The following is a 13,261-nucleotide window of genomic DNA, read 5'->3' on the forward strand; positions in this document are numbered from 1 at the left end:
GGTCATGCAAGCAGTCTTTATCCCAAAAGAGACGAAACCAAAAAAAAAAATTATCCGATGTCCCCTCCTCCTTATGGGGAAAACAAATGGATGGACTTCTCCCAGGGTTTATTTAAAGCTATCATGGCCCTGTAGCATCTTCCTTTTGTGCCCCAGCTATCTCAGTCCACACCACAAAAGCAAGCCTTAGATTCTTCCTGTTCTGAAGAGGATCCTAAACCGGATTCTGATAATTTTCTTGGTTACTCTTCACAACTCTACTCTCCTGAGCAGGTTTCCTCAGACAATGGGGACTGTCCTCTGGAAGAGGCTTATTTTGGCGAAACCATTCGGAATATGATGAGACGCTGCCAGTCAAGGCAAATCTAAGAAGTTCAAAAGAGATGCTACACCCTTCTGGAGATGGGTACTCCAGTTCCTTTGCCAGTTCCCCAGTACTCAACGCTTATCTTGATGCCTTCCATTCTTCATTAACACCTGCCTCTCAGCCTTCTGCTCCTAAATGACTAGGCAAGTTTTATAAGGTTCCTGGTGAACTTAAGTACCTGTATTAAAACCCCATGACTGACCATGTAGAAGTCTACCTCTCCCTGTCTAAGCCATCCATTGCTAATGCCCTCCCCTCAGACAAGGATAGCAAGGCCATGGATGGGTGGGGTAAGAAAATTTACATCGACTCTTCTTTAGCATTCAGGCTATTAATTACCAAACACAAATGACTAAATGTCTACTTTCTGTGTTACAGTGTCTGCATAAGGTCATGTCAGAACCCCAGACAGCAGATTCTAATCACCAAATGAGGACCCTGCTGTACCAAGCTACACAGTTAAGCAGACACAGCATCAAGTGCAGTTATGATCCAGTAAATGCTATGTCCAGGGCTGCTACCAATGGCTTAGTGAAAAGACAGCTTGCACGGTTATGGTGTCAGCCCACCTCTGAAGACTTCAAATTCTGGGATGCACCATTGGACAATGACCTTTTATTTGTATCACAAGTTGCCAATCTTTTTAAAACTCTGCAAGAGCAAGGCAAGACGATGAAAGAATGCAAGCAGAATCTCCTCGCTAGGGTTCCTAGATGCCATAGGAATTACCCATCCAAATCCACTTCCTTCATTAAGAAGGACCATAGACCCTCTCACAAACATAGAAAAAAGCCTAAGTAATGATTTTCTGACAAACCACATAGGGACTCCCCTTCAGGGAAGCCTCTGTTTGAGAGCAAAACTTTGTAACTATCCTCTCTCCCCCTATCAAAAAGACTTCCCCTTTCTCTTCAGTTCTGGGAGGTGGTAACTACAAGTGGATTCTGACCATCATCAAAGAAGGCTACACCATGTCTTGGGGAAACTGTTCCCCCTGTGAAAGGGATTCCCACTCCCCTGCCCAGGCAGCTGTCCTTGATTAGTCCTAGTATTCAGCACTTGCTCTCGTGTGAAGTACCTTAATCGGAAATGTTTTTAGTCAAGGATCTTTCATGTTCCAAGGAAAGAAGGGGAGTGGAGGCTCTCCCTGCCAAACACATTCTTTCAGAATGCTTTCTCTACATACCCTCCTGCCTGTTCTTCCAGCTTAGACATTTCTAGTGTCTCTAGACCTCAAGAATGCCTGTCTTCACATCCCCATCCATATTGAAGGTGATTCCTCGGGTTCTCTGGTTCTTCTCATCTGTAGTTTACCACTTTGCCTTTCGGTCTTACTAATGACCCAAGATTTTTCACAAAATGCCTAGCACCTGTGGTAGGCTTCTGTCACACTCAGGAAATTCAAATTTTTCCCTACTTAGATAACCTGTTCATTCAGACCCTATCAACAGAAATCCTCCTTGAGCACCTACATTTCACAGTATGGCTCTTAATCAACCTATGATTCACCTTCAATTTTAAGAAATCTCATCTCACTCCCACTCAGGACTTAGTCTTCCTGGGTTGCAAGCTAAACACAAGCATATAATGCAAGTCTCCCTTCATCAGGAAAAAGCCCAAAGCCTTGTAAGTTTCTTGCTGGATGACTGACTGTACTGCAGTGAACATCCTTAGGGTTCTGGGGTTCATGGCTGCATCCATCTCAATGATCCCACTTGCCAGGCTATGTATGAAAAAAAGTTCTGTGGTACATGAAGTCAACGTGGGCCCCTACACTTGCATCCCTTGGTCACCATGATCCCTCTGTTGCCCTGCATCAAGAAGGAGTTTCTCTGGTGAGAGAAACAGGTGCCTCTCAACCCAGATTTTCCTTTCACCCTACCCCCTTACAACCAAATTTTTCACACCGATGTCTCAGACAGGGCTTGGGGACCTGGACAGGCTCTCTTCTGAAGGAATACATCAACCTGAAAGAGGTGTGGGCCCTTTTGCAGGCTCTGTAGATTTTCTCACACTTTTAGAAACCAGGTACTCATCTGGTTTACGCAGACAATACCACAGTGATGTGGTACATAAAAACCAAGGAAGCACAAGGAATTGCCCCTTGTATAGGTTGGCATAGGATGTTTGGCAAATGGCCACTCAGTGGAACATAACTTTACATTCTCTCATTAGAGAATGTGTTGGCAGACTCTTTAACTAGAGACCTCTTAGACCCCCACAAATAGACTCTGAAAGGAAAAAGTCTTCAAAGCAATCATATGCTGCAGATACACCTATTTGCATCTCCAGAACATCACCAGCTCCCTCTGTTCTGCACCAGGACCCCATCTCCTTGGGCCTGTAAGACAGCCACCTTCTCCTTTCAGTGGACAGGAAGATTCCTTTACTCCTACCCTCCACTGCCACTTTTTCCAAGGGTCCTCCTAAAGATACAAAAGGACACTCCAAAACTGCTGCTCCTGGCTCCCTTCTGGCCAAGCCAACATCAGTTTTCCATTCTGTTCCACCTATCAAAGGGGAACCAATGGAAAATTCCAGTGCAACCAGACCTAATTACCCAAAAGAAGAGTCTGCTTTTACACCCATCCTAGCCTCTCAGTCTCACTGTCTGGATGATTGGGTTCTGATCCCTAAAGGGCACTTATTTTCAGAGGTGGTGGTACAGGTGTTACAGGAGACCAGGAAATCCAACACCAGGAAGTCATACACAGCCAAGTGGAAAAGATTCTCCATTTGGTGCCACAAGCACACACTGGAACCATTCTTTATCTAAAGTTCCAAAAGTACTTCAGTAACTCTGTGAGCTTCTGCATTCTAGGTTGGTTTACTTATGCTAAAGCACATTTGTCAGTCATCCTTGCCTGTTCACCTTTAGATCCTCCTCTTATGTCTAAAACAGAGGTAAAGCTCTTCCTGAAAGGAGTCCTACACCTTAAGCCTTAAAGGAAACCAATTGCCCCAGCATGGGATCTTAATTTTGTTCTCGAAAAACCTCACTCTACCCTGATTTGAACCAACTGCATCAGCCATCTTAAAATTGTGCTCATAGAAAGCTGGTCTCTTCTTGTTTCTAATCTCTACCCGCAGGGTGTCTGAACTCCAGGCACTCAGCTACTCCACCCATCCTTATTTTCCTCAAGGATAGGGTAACACTCAGGACCAATCCTTCTTTCATGACTAAGGTTGTGAATGAGCCATCCCTCATTCAATCCATTTACCTACCTGTTTTCTTCCCCAGTCTTCAAAATAGGAGGGAAAGAATTTTGCATTCCTTAGACATTGACAGGCAGCTGATGTTCTATTTGGACAAAGTGAAGACCATCAGAAAAAAATGACCAAATGTGTCATGGAGGCCGAGCTGGGCCAACCAGTCTCAAAACAAACCATTGCATCCTGGATATCCAAAGCTATCTCTTTCATCTGCTTGCAACATAGGTCCATGCCCTCCTGTCCTAAAGCACATTCCACTCAGATGGTTGGCTTTTCTGGTGCTTTCCACAAAGGGGCTGATGCCAGTTTCATCTTGGTAGTGGGGCTACTTAGTCTTCTGTGCACACTTTCACCAAGCATTACAAGACTGATGCCTTTTCCAGGTCTAGGATGGCTTTTGCCAGATCAGTGCCATCTGGTCTCCTCCTCTTCAGTCTAGCCAGCCACTCCCCCCATTTTCTGTCTTCAGCTCTGGGAGTCACTCATCTGTGAGGAATGCTGCAAAAGTTATTTCAGTTAGGACATAGTACAGTTGTGCAAGAACTTAACAGTAGATGTCCTACTGATCACTGTTGTAGTATTCCTTCCCTCCCTCCTTCCCCTCTAGTCTGTTTATTTTGGATGACAGGTATGCATACATGATATCTTGGGGGAGTTTCCTATTTGTTGTAGCTATCTCGTGTTTTCAGGTCACTGGCTTGGAGATGGTCTGTGGATCTTGTGCACATGTTCGTCTTGTATACGCCCTTAGGAAGGTAAAGCTACAATGATGTACAGCCGGACATCAGCAATGAAAACACATTAGTGATGAATATTGCAACAGTGATTAAGGCATTTACTGTTATGTTAAGCTCTTACATGACTGTAATATTTGTCTATTTTTGAAAGGTTTGCTGCCACTACAGCCTAAGCAGTTAGCCAGTTTCAGAAAGGCCACGGTCCTGCAAGTGTAGCTAAGCCTGCAGACCATTTATGTCCACTTTAAGCTGCAAGGAATTATTTCCATTATTGTAAAGTTGTTTTAAAACTACAACCACTCTGCTACAGGCTGCATGAGGAGCTCAGTGTCTCTCCAACCTAACACCACTCTAAGTATTCAGCTGCTGTACCACCTTTATCTTGTATCCAACCGGTGGATACATTGTTATAAGAAAAGCGCAGTCCAGGTCTGAACTGTCTGCAAACACAAACAGCTAAAGTTAACTTTGAGTATGTGTCTACCTGTTTGAGCTAATATTCATTATCCCCTGGAGAGCACTCTGCTTTGGCTTGTAAGCCCCCCCCCCCTCCACACACACACACACACACACACACACACACACACACACACACACACACGCTCATCTTCCATTTTCTCTTTTATTCCCTTCTATTAGCAAATAGTATCCATAATCAAATACTGTGTGTTTTTTAATTTAACTTGAGACCACAGTAGCCTACTGATACAAGGTTATCCTGTTTTTCCACCTGAGAAATGGTAAAGAAATGACTTACAGCTTCAGAGCAGTTTTTGGTCAGTTCTGATTGTTTCTTAAACACAAACTTATCTTTGCTTGGATCTTGGCAGCAGTACAAAAGAACTGCCTGCTCACACCCTTGTTCTCCCCCTCCCCCTTCCATGTTTATTACCTTAAGCCAATCCCAAAGTTAATAAATATTACCTGTGGCAGGCACCATTGTTAAAACTACAACCACCCATTGAGCACTTTATGCTCAGCCCTGCCATAAAACTTACTAAAACTGCTTGAACTGGGGCACAGCTAACTGATAGTTTGTGGAAATACAGGGTACCTACCTGAGTCTCCACATTCACTATCATATGTTCTTATATCAGTTTACTCTGTTACCTGATTGTTTCCAGCCCCCTCATAAGAGCAACTAACAGGGTCTCTGCCCGCTTTGCTCCCCCACCCTGCCTCCAATTCCCACCCGCCCCGCAGTGGTCCTACCTTTATTACACACGCAAACCCCTCCCATCTTTCCAACAGCCAACCACAGCACTAAACCCAACACTACCTCCTCCACCTTCCCACTACTATCACTCCTCCTCTGCTAACATGTATAAGCGTACCATACGTATGCCCACTACATGCACTCTCCTTGCATATCTTACATCCTACCAAATCTCCATCATTCCCCCACTCAACTACTACCTCTATACTACTACTCACACTACCACTCATGTCTCACCCTCACACAACTCCCCTCCCACCAACTCAAGAACCATCCCTATGCACCCCCCACATATTCTATCAACTATATTACTCAAACAAAAAGCATCCCTACAACTTAACATAGCAACTCTCCCACCATACCTATTACCCACAGAGCACAATCATAAAGTTTCCCTAATAAACAAACACATTCAAAAACTGAGAAAACTAATAACCTCATGCATATCAAAACTAGCCCTAAGTGGATACATCCACCCCAACCCTGTCCCTGCCATCTCCACTCCTCATAATCAGACTAGAAACCACAACTTCTCCCAAATCACAGCCAGTAGAAAGCCAAGTGACCTCCTTCTACTAAGCCTAAATATTAGAAGTATATCCAACAAGTTCCATAAACTCCATGCCACCATAGACTTGTACTCCCCAGATATAGTCATCTTGACAGAAACCTGGCTAAAACCTCACATTACCAGTGGGCAAATCTTCCCTACTGGTTACGGCATACTAAGTGTAGACCGGCTAAACAAGAAAGGAGGCAGTATAGCTATAATATTTAAACCACATCTAAACATCCAGATCTTAAAATCATCAGCTCCACAAATAGGCAATGAAGAAATAGTATATACCAACCTCAAAATAAACCAAAATAAAACCATCAACATAATTGAATGCTACTTCCCACCTGGCCAAAACATCCCTCCAGTAGAAAACCTCAGCTGGACTACCCACCATCTCCCCCAAGAATCTATAATTTTAGGTGATTTCAGTATTGACTGGCAGTCCTGTTCTGGCAACCATCCAACCCCTCATCTAAACCTTCATGGCTTCACCCAACTAGTCCAGTCGCCAACCAGGATAAATAAAAACTCCAACAAGCACACTACCCTGGATTGGATACTAGTCAGCAAGAGCCCCCAGTCATATATAGCAGGCTGCTTATCGGATAGCCTCAGTGTTCACTCCCCAACATTCCTACTCAAAAAACACCTATACCAAGTTAAACCTGTCATCTACCGGCAAATACGTAAAAAACTAAACTTTAACCCACTCACATTCATCTCCTCTCTCAAAGAATGTAACTCGCATCCTCTAAAGTACCTCAGTCTTGATGACGCAGTTGAATTTTTTAGTACTACCTTCCTGAGCATCCTTAATTACCACACCCCCATAAGACTTTCCAGAACCAAAGCACAACCCTCCACATGGCTACAGAAAACCACTAAGTCAGAAATGAAAAACACTGATAAAGCCTGGGAGCACTGGCGCGAAACCAAAACCCTCCTCAACTAGACAGAAATTCCTAGAACTATGCAATAAAGTCAAAAAGCTAATAAAACAGGACAAATTCTAATACTACCAGTCTGCCCTAGACTCCGCCCAACACAACCCCAAACAATTCTGGTCCTCCATAAACTCCATCCTCCACCCAGGTAAAGTCAGTACCCCTCCTCCTAACATCCCTCACTCCTCCGAAAATATTGTTACCTCATTCAACACACACTTCACACAAACCATACTATCACTAGCTAGACAACACAACCCCCTCCCCTCCAACCCACACCTTCAGCTAGTAATCTCCCCACTGTCTTCTCTTTTTCACCTGTTCCTACCTCCAACATAAAAAAACTCTTAACTAAACTTAAGCCCACCAAATTAGCAGCAGACAACCTCCCAAGTGAATACCTACAAATCACAGCTGATGCTCTAGCCTACCCAGTATCCATCTTGATTAACCGATCTCTGTCAGAAAGTTATGTTCCCACACTATGGAAAGTATCACATATAATTCCCCTCCACAGAACTAACCAGTTACCACCCCATAGCTATTCTCTCTCCACAATACTAGAGAGATGCATTCACTCTCGGGTCTCAGACTACCTCCGTATTAACAACCTCCTTTCCAGTACTCAACATGGTTTCTGACCAAACCATAGCACCACCACTGCCTTACTCTCCTTTACTAACACTATCCTTCAGCATAAAAGCAATGGCTATCTCTCCTATGCTACTTTCCTAGACCTATCTAAAGCATTCAACATGGTCCCACACAAACAACTCATCTCTGTCCTCAATAACCTATCCTTCTCTCAGTCACCAACTGGTTTCAGAGTTTACCTGTCTGACCGCCAACAATCCGTTGTATGGCAGAATGGCATATCTCCCCAACTACCTGTGTCTATAGGGGTTCCCCAAGGATCCATCCTTGGACACCCCTACTCTTCTCTATTTTCACCAATAATCTAGCCTCTGCCACCAAACATGGCACACTCATACAATACGCAGATGACTCAACCATCATCTGCTCAGCCCATTCCCTACCCAAACTGCAAACAGTCACACAGGAAGCCTTTTCCTCTGTTGAAACTTGGTTATACGATGCCCAATTAATACTCAACCCAAACAAAACCAAACTACTCATCTTCCAACCCACCAAACATACTCAAAACAACTCTCACTTTAACATCACAGCAAAAGACAACACCACTTTACACCCAACAGAACACACCAAATTGCTAGGAGTGGAAATAGACAATAAACTAAAATTTGACATTCACATATCCATGACCATAAAAAAGTCCACAAAAAAATAGGAGCGTTATACAGAAATAAGCAACTTCTCACCAAAAAGCAGCAAAGATTTCAATAGCAGATTCCCACCTTATCTCCACCCTACTTTATGCCTCTCCAATATATACCAACCTAAGGCAATGAGATCTAAACAAGCTCGAGACCTGCTACAACAGAATCGCCAAATTTGCCACAGGGGCATCCTACCATAGTCGCCACTGTCTCTCACTTGCTGAACTGGGCTGGCTTGAACTCCCTCACCTCCTTCAATGGTATCAACTCACACTCGCCCACAAACTAGTAAACCATCTACTGAAAGTCCCATCCCTCCAGAATCTACTCCAACCTTATCGCACCACCAGACCATTAAGATCCAGCAACAAAAATCACTTACAGGTCACTAAAGCAAATAACTCTGCCGGAGAAGCACTATTCTCTTGTGCCATAGCCAAATTATGGAACTCTCTCCCACCCACAATTACCTCTGTACCATCATGCACCCACTTCAAAACTTCACTAAAAGTGCACCTAAAATCATGGTGGCTATGCCCTTGCAACTCCCCCTCTAATATCACCCACCCCATACACCCACTATCTTTCTTTCCATCCCACTAACTACCTTGATTATAGCAAGCTCGGATACTCATAAGCCCAACTACTTATTATACAGCAGGAACTTCTTATTGTGACAATTGTTAATGTCTGTTATGTACTTTGCAGATGATAAAGATTCTAGTTGTCTACTGATGTACTATGTTCTTCATCTGTAACTATGTTTGTAATTTTTAATTGCTATGTTGATCAAATTAATTGCTATGTAAATCCAATGTAACTACTGTCTGTATATTTTAAATGTGGAGCTTTTCTCCCTGGGCCTCAGCTGAAAATAGTCCTGCGTCCAGTCGGACACTCCCAGTCAACATGTAAATAAATAAATAAATAAATAAAGCTCCTTATATGTGCCTTAATTATTGGCAGTACTTCTGTGGTATTGCAATAATATCTTCAACTTCTTACAGAGATTAGAAATGGACAATCTGGAACTTAGAAGCAGCAAGGAACAAATTTTCCAAGATTTGCAGGAACAACGGCAGAAGTTTTCACAGTTGGAGTACCAGTCCAAAGAAATAAGCCAGCAGCTTGAGGTTGAAAAGGATAGGTAAGAAAACATAAACTGATTAGTTTTCTGGTAATTTTCTTTTAAAGATGTTTTTGTTGAGATCATACTTTTGCCTAGAATTATGGCCTCTGCCCATTTGCTTAACTAGTAAATTAAAAATAGGGTTTGTCCTAGTTAACTGTTTCTTGATCAGCTCTGTTTTTACAGAGTAACATACACTGACAAAATATATTGTTTCATCTGGTCATCTTTCCTACATCATGGGGCTGACTGCAGCTACAGCTCTATCAGCAGTGCTGTTATTGTTCAAGTACTTTTAAGTGCATAAGAATGCGATGATTCATATTCAGGACACCTTACTACATCTCATGAGTGTTAGCAACACATTTGCAAAAGTTCAGCAGTTTTAGAATGCCACACATTCCTAGGAGGGCCAGTCTGAAGGAAATTGGAGACTGTAAAGTGGTGGCAGGGGAAAGTGTAGTTAAGTTAAGCATAGAATAGTGGTCTGTAGGATGACGTTTGTGATCAAGAAGAGGAGGTGGAGTGTGAAAGCAGTGTCAAGGATTAAATGGTGGAGTTAAAAAAGGGTGATTGTGAAGTGGAGTTTAGGGAAGAGTTAAGACAGGCACTGGGAGGCAGTGGAGAGTTACCGAATAGATGGGTAACTACAGCAGAACTAGTAAGGGAGACTGCTAGAAAGGTGCTTGGTGTGACATCTGGACAGAGGAAGGAGGACAAGGAGACCTGGTGGTGGAATGAGGAAGTACAGGAGAGTATACAGAGGAAGAGGCTGGCGAAGAAGAAGAAGTGGGATTGTCAAAGAGATGAAGAAAGTAGACATGAGTATAAGGAGATGAGGCGCATGGCAAAGAGAGAGGTGGCAAAAGCTAAGGATAAGGCGTATGGCAACTTGTATGAGAGATTGGACACTAAAGAGGGAGAAAAGGACCTGTACCGATTGGCTAGACAGAGGGACAGAGCTGGGAAAGATGTGCAGCAAGTAAGGGTGATAAAGGATAGTGAGGGAAAGGTACTCACAAGAGAGAGTGTGTTGAGGAGATGGACAGAGTACTTTGAGGGGCTGATGAATGAAGAAAGAGAGAGAGAGAAGGTTGGATGATGTGCAGATAGTGAATCAGGAAGTGAAACAGATTAGCAAGGAGGAAGTAAGGACAGCTATGAAGAGGATGAAGAATGGAAAGGCTGTTGGCCCAGATGACATACCAATGGAAGCATGAAGGTGCTTAGGAGAAATGGCAGTGGAATTTTTAACTAGATTGTTTAATGAAATTTTGGAAAGTCAGAGGATACCTGAGTAGTGGAGAAAAAGTGTTTTGGTACCTATCTGTAAGAATAAGGGTGATGTGCAGAGCTGCAATAACTACAGAGTGATAAAATTGATTAGTCAGCTTGAAGTTATGGGAAAGAGTAGTAGAACCTAGGTTAAGAAGGGAGGTGATGATTAGTGATCAGCGGTATGGTTTCATGCCAGGAAAAGAGCATTGCAGATGCAATGTTTGCTCTGAGAGTGTTATTGAAGAAATACAGAGAAGGTCAGAAGGAGTTGCATTGTGTCTTTGTAGACTTGGAGAAAGCATATGACAGGGTGCGTAGAGAAGAGTTGTGGTATTGTATGAGGAAGTCGGGAGTGGCAGAGAAGTACATAAGAGTGGTACAGGATATGTACGAGGGTTGTGTGACAGTGGTGAGGACTGCAGTGGGAGTGACAGATCCATTTAAGGTGGAGGTGGGATTACATCAAGGATCAGCTTTGAGTCCTTTCTTATTTGCAGTGGTGATGGACAGGTTGACAGATGAGATCAGACAGGAGGCCCCATGGACTATGATGTTTGCAGATGACATTGTGATCTGTAGTGAGAGTAGGAATCAGGTTGAGGAGACTCTGGAAGGTGGAGATATGCTCTAGAAAGCAGAGGAATGAAGGTCAGCAGGGCTAAGACAGAATATATGTGTGTAAATGAGAGGGAGGGTAGAGGAATGTTGAGGATGCAGGGAGTAGAGTTGGTAAAGGTGGATGAGTTTAAGTACTTGGGATCAGTGGTTCAGGGTAATGGTGAATGTGGAAGAGAGGTGAAGAAGAGAGTACAGGCAGGGTGGAATGGGTGGAGAAGAGTGTCAGGAGTGATTTGTGACAGACTGGTACCAGTAAGAGTGAAAGGGAAGGTCTACAAGAGGGTAGTGAGACTAGCTATGTTATATGGGTTGGAGACAGTGGCATTGACAAAAAGGCAGGAGTCAGAGCTGGATGTGGCAGAGTTAAAGATGTTAAGATTTGCACTCGGTGTGACTAGGATGGATAGGATTAGGAATCAGTATATTAGAGGGTCAGCTCATGTTGGACAGTTTGGAGACAAAGCAAGAGAGACGAGATTGCATTGGTTTGGACATGTGCTGAGGAGGGATAATGGGTATATTGGGAAAAAGATGCTAAGGATGGAGCTGCCAGGTAAGAGGAAAAGAGGAAGGCCGAAGATGAGGTTTATGGACGTGGTGAGAGAGGACATGCAGGCGGTTGGTGTGACAGAGCAAGATGCAGAGGATAGGAAGAAATGGAAAGAGATGATCCGCTGTGGCGACCCTTAACGGGAAAAGCCGAAGGATGATGATGAGAATGCCACACATTAAAGAACAGTCACTGTTGATGTCCTTCCATATCATTGTTGCAGTATTCTTCACTATAGGGATCCTCTGCCAAGGGTAACCCAACTTCTCCAAAGCTAACTTTGGGCTCCTAAAAACAAAGGTGGCTAAGTTCATGGCACCCATGCAAATGGAGATCAGTTGCATGACCACTGAATCATACACCAATGCAGTGTATGAACACGTACACAAATGCATGGATCTTGCCATACCCAACAGAACTAAGATGCTCTCCTCCAAAAAAAGAAAGCCAATCTGGTGGTGCCTTGCCATAAACAAACTCTACAACAGAAGGAGGAAACTGATGCAGAATAAGGTGAAGTCTCAAGACTAGAAAAACTCCCTTATCAGCCGCAACAAAAAGTTGAGATCCCTCATCAAATCCTCTAAAGCTAGCTATGAAAACAGAATTGCAGCAGATAGTAAAGACAGCAACAAGGCCTTCTATAATTATGTAAAGAATCTCCATGGCAATACCCAGATTTGCTGTGAGCTACTGCACAATGGTACCTCCTATACCGAGCCAACCAAGACTAGTCACGATACCAGTAGATTGCTAGGCACCCAGTATTACTGCGGCACAGGTTAAAATAGCATTGTCCAAGGCCAAGAATACATCTTCTATGGGACCTGACAATATCCCTGTCTGTGTTCTACATGAAGTACAGAGTGAACTGGCATGTCACCTGTGTGCCCTGTTTAATCACAGCCTCACCTCAGGCTTTGTCCCTACCGCATGGCGCACTGCTACAGTCATCCATCTCCACAAAGGAGGAGCCACTACAGACCCTGGGAACTATTGCCCCATTAGCCTGACGAGTCTGATATGCAAAGCTATGGAATGCATCAACATGGACCCAATAAACAAGGATATAGGGAATCTCCAAACTCTGGATCCCACACAGTTTGGTTTTGTGAAGGGTAGATCATGCTTGTTCAACTTGATCGACGACTTTGAGCCAGTCACCAGAGCTGTGAATGAAGGCAAGGTGGTTCATACAGCCTACCTTGATCTGGCCAAGGCCTTTGATACCATTCCCCACTCAGGAATCCTAGAAAAACTTACTAAGCTAGGCATCAACTCCTATATCACTAGGTGGGTTACAAACTGGCTCACAGGTAGAACTCAGTGTGAACGTAGCTGACTCTGTCAAA

General features: G+C 43.7%; 1 protein-coding gene across 1 annotated transcript in view; it reads left to right on the plus strand.

Annotated features, from left to right (window-relative positions):
* The window catches only part of EEA1 (early endosome antigen 1), a 1,728,461-nt gene that overhangs the window by 1,208,613 nt on the left and 506,587 nt on the right, over nt 1–13,261 (plus strand). The window contains exon 19 of the mRNA XM_044087190.1: nt 9,342–9,481. Coding sequence (XP_043943125.1) covers nt 9,342–9,481 — 140 coding nt within the window. The remainder of the gene's footprint in view (nt 1–9,341; nt 9,482–13,261) is intronic.

Source organism: Protopterus annectens, chromosome 11.part0 (assembly GCF_019279795.1).
Source record: "Protopterus annectens isolate FY-2018-M chromosome 11.part0, PAN1.0, whole genome shotgun sequence".
Classification (NCBI taxonomy): Eukaryota; Metazoa; Chordata; order Ceratodontiformes; family Protopteridae; genus Protopterus; species Protopterus annectens.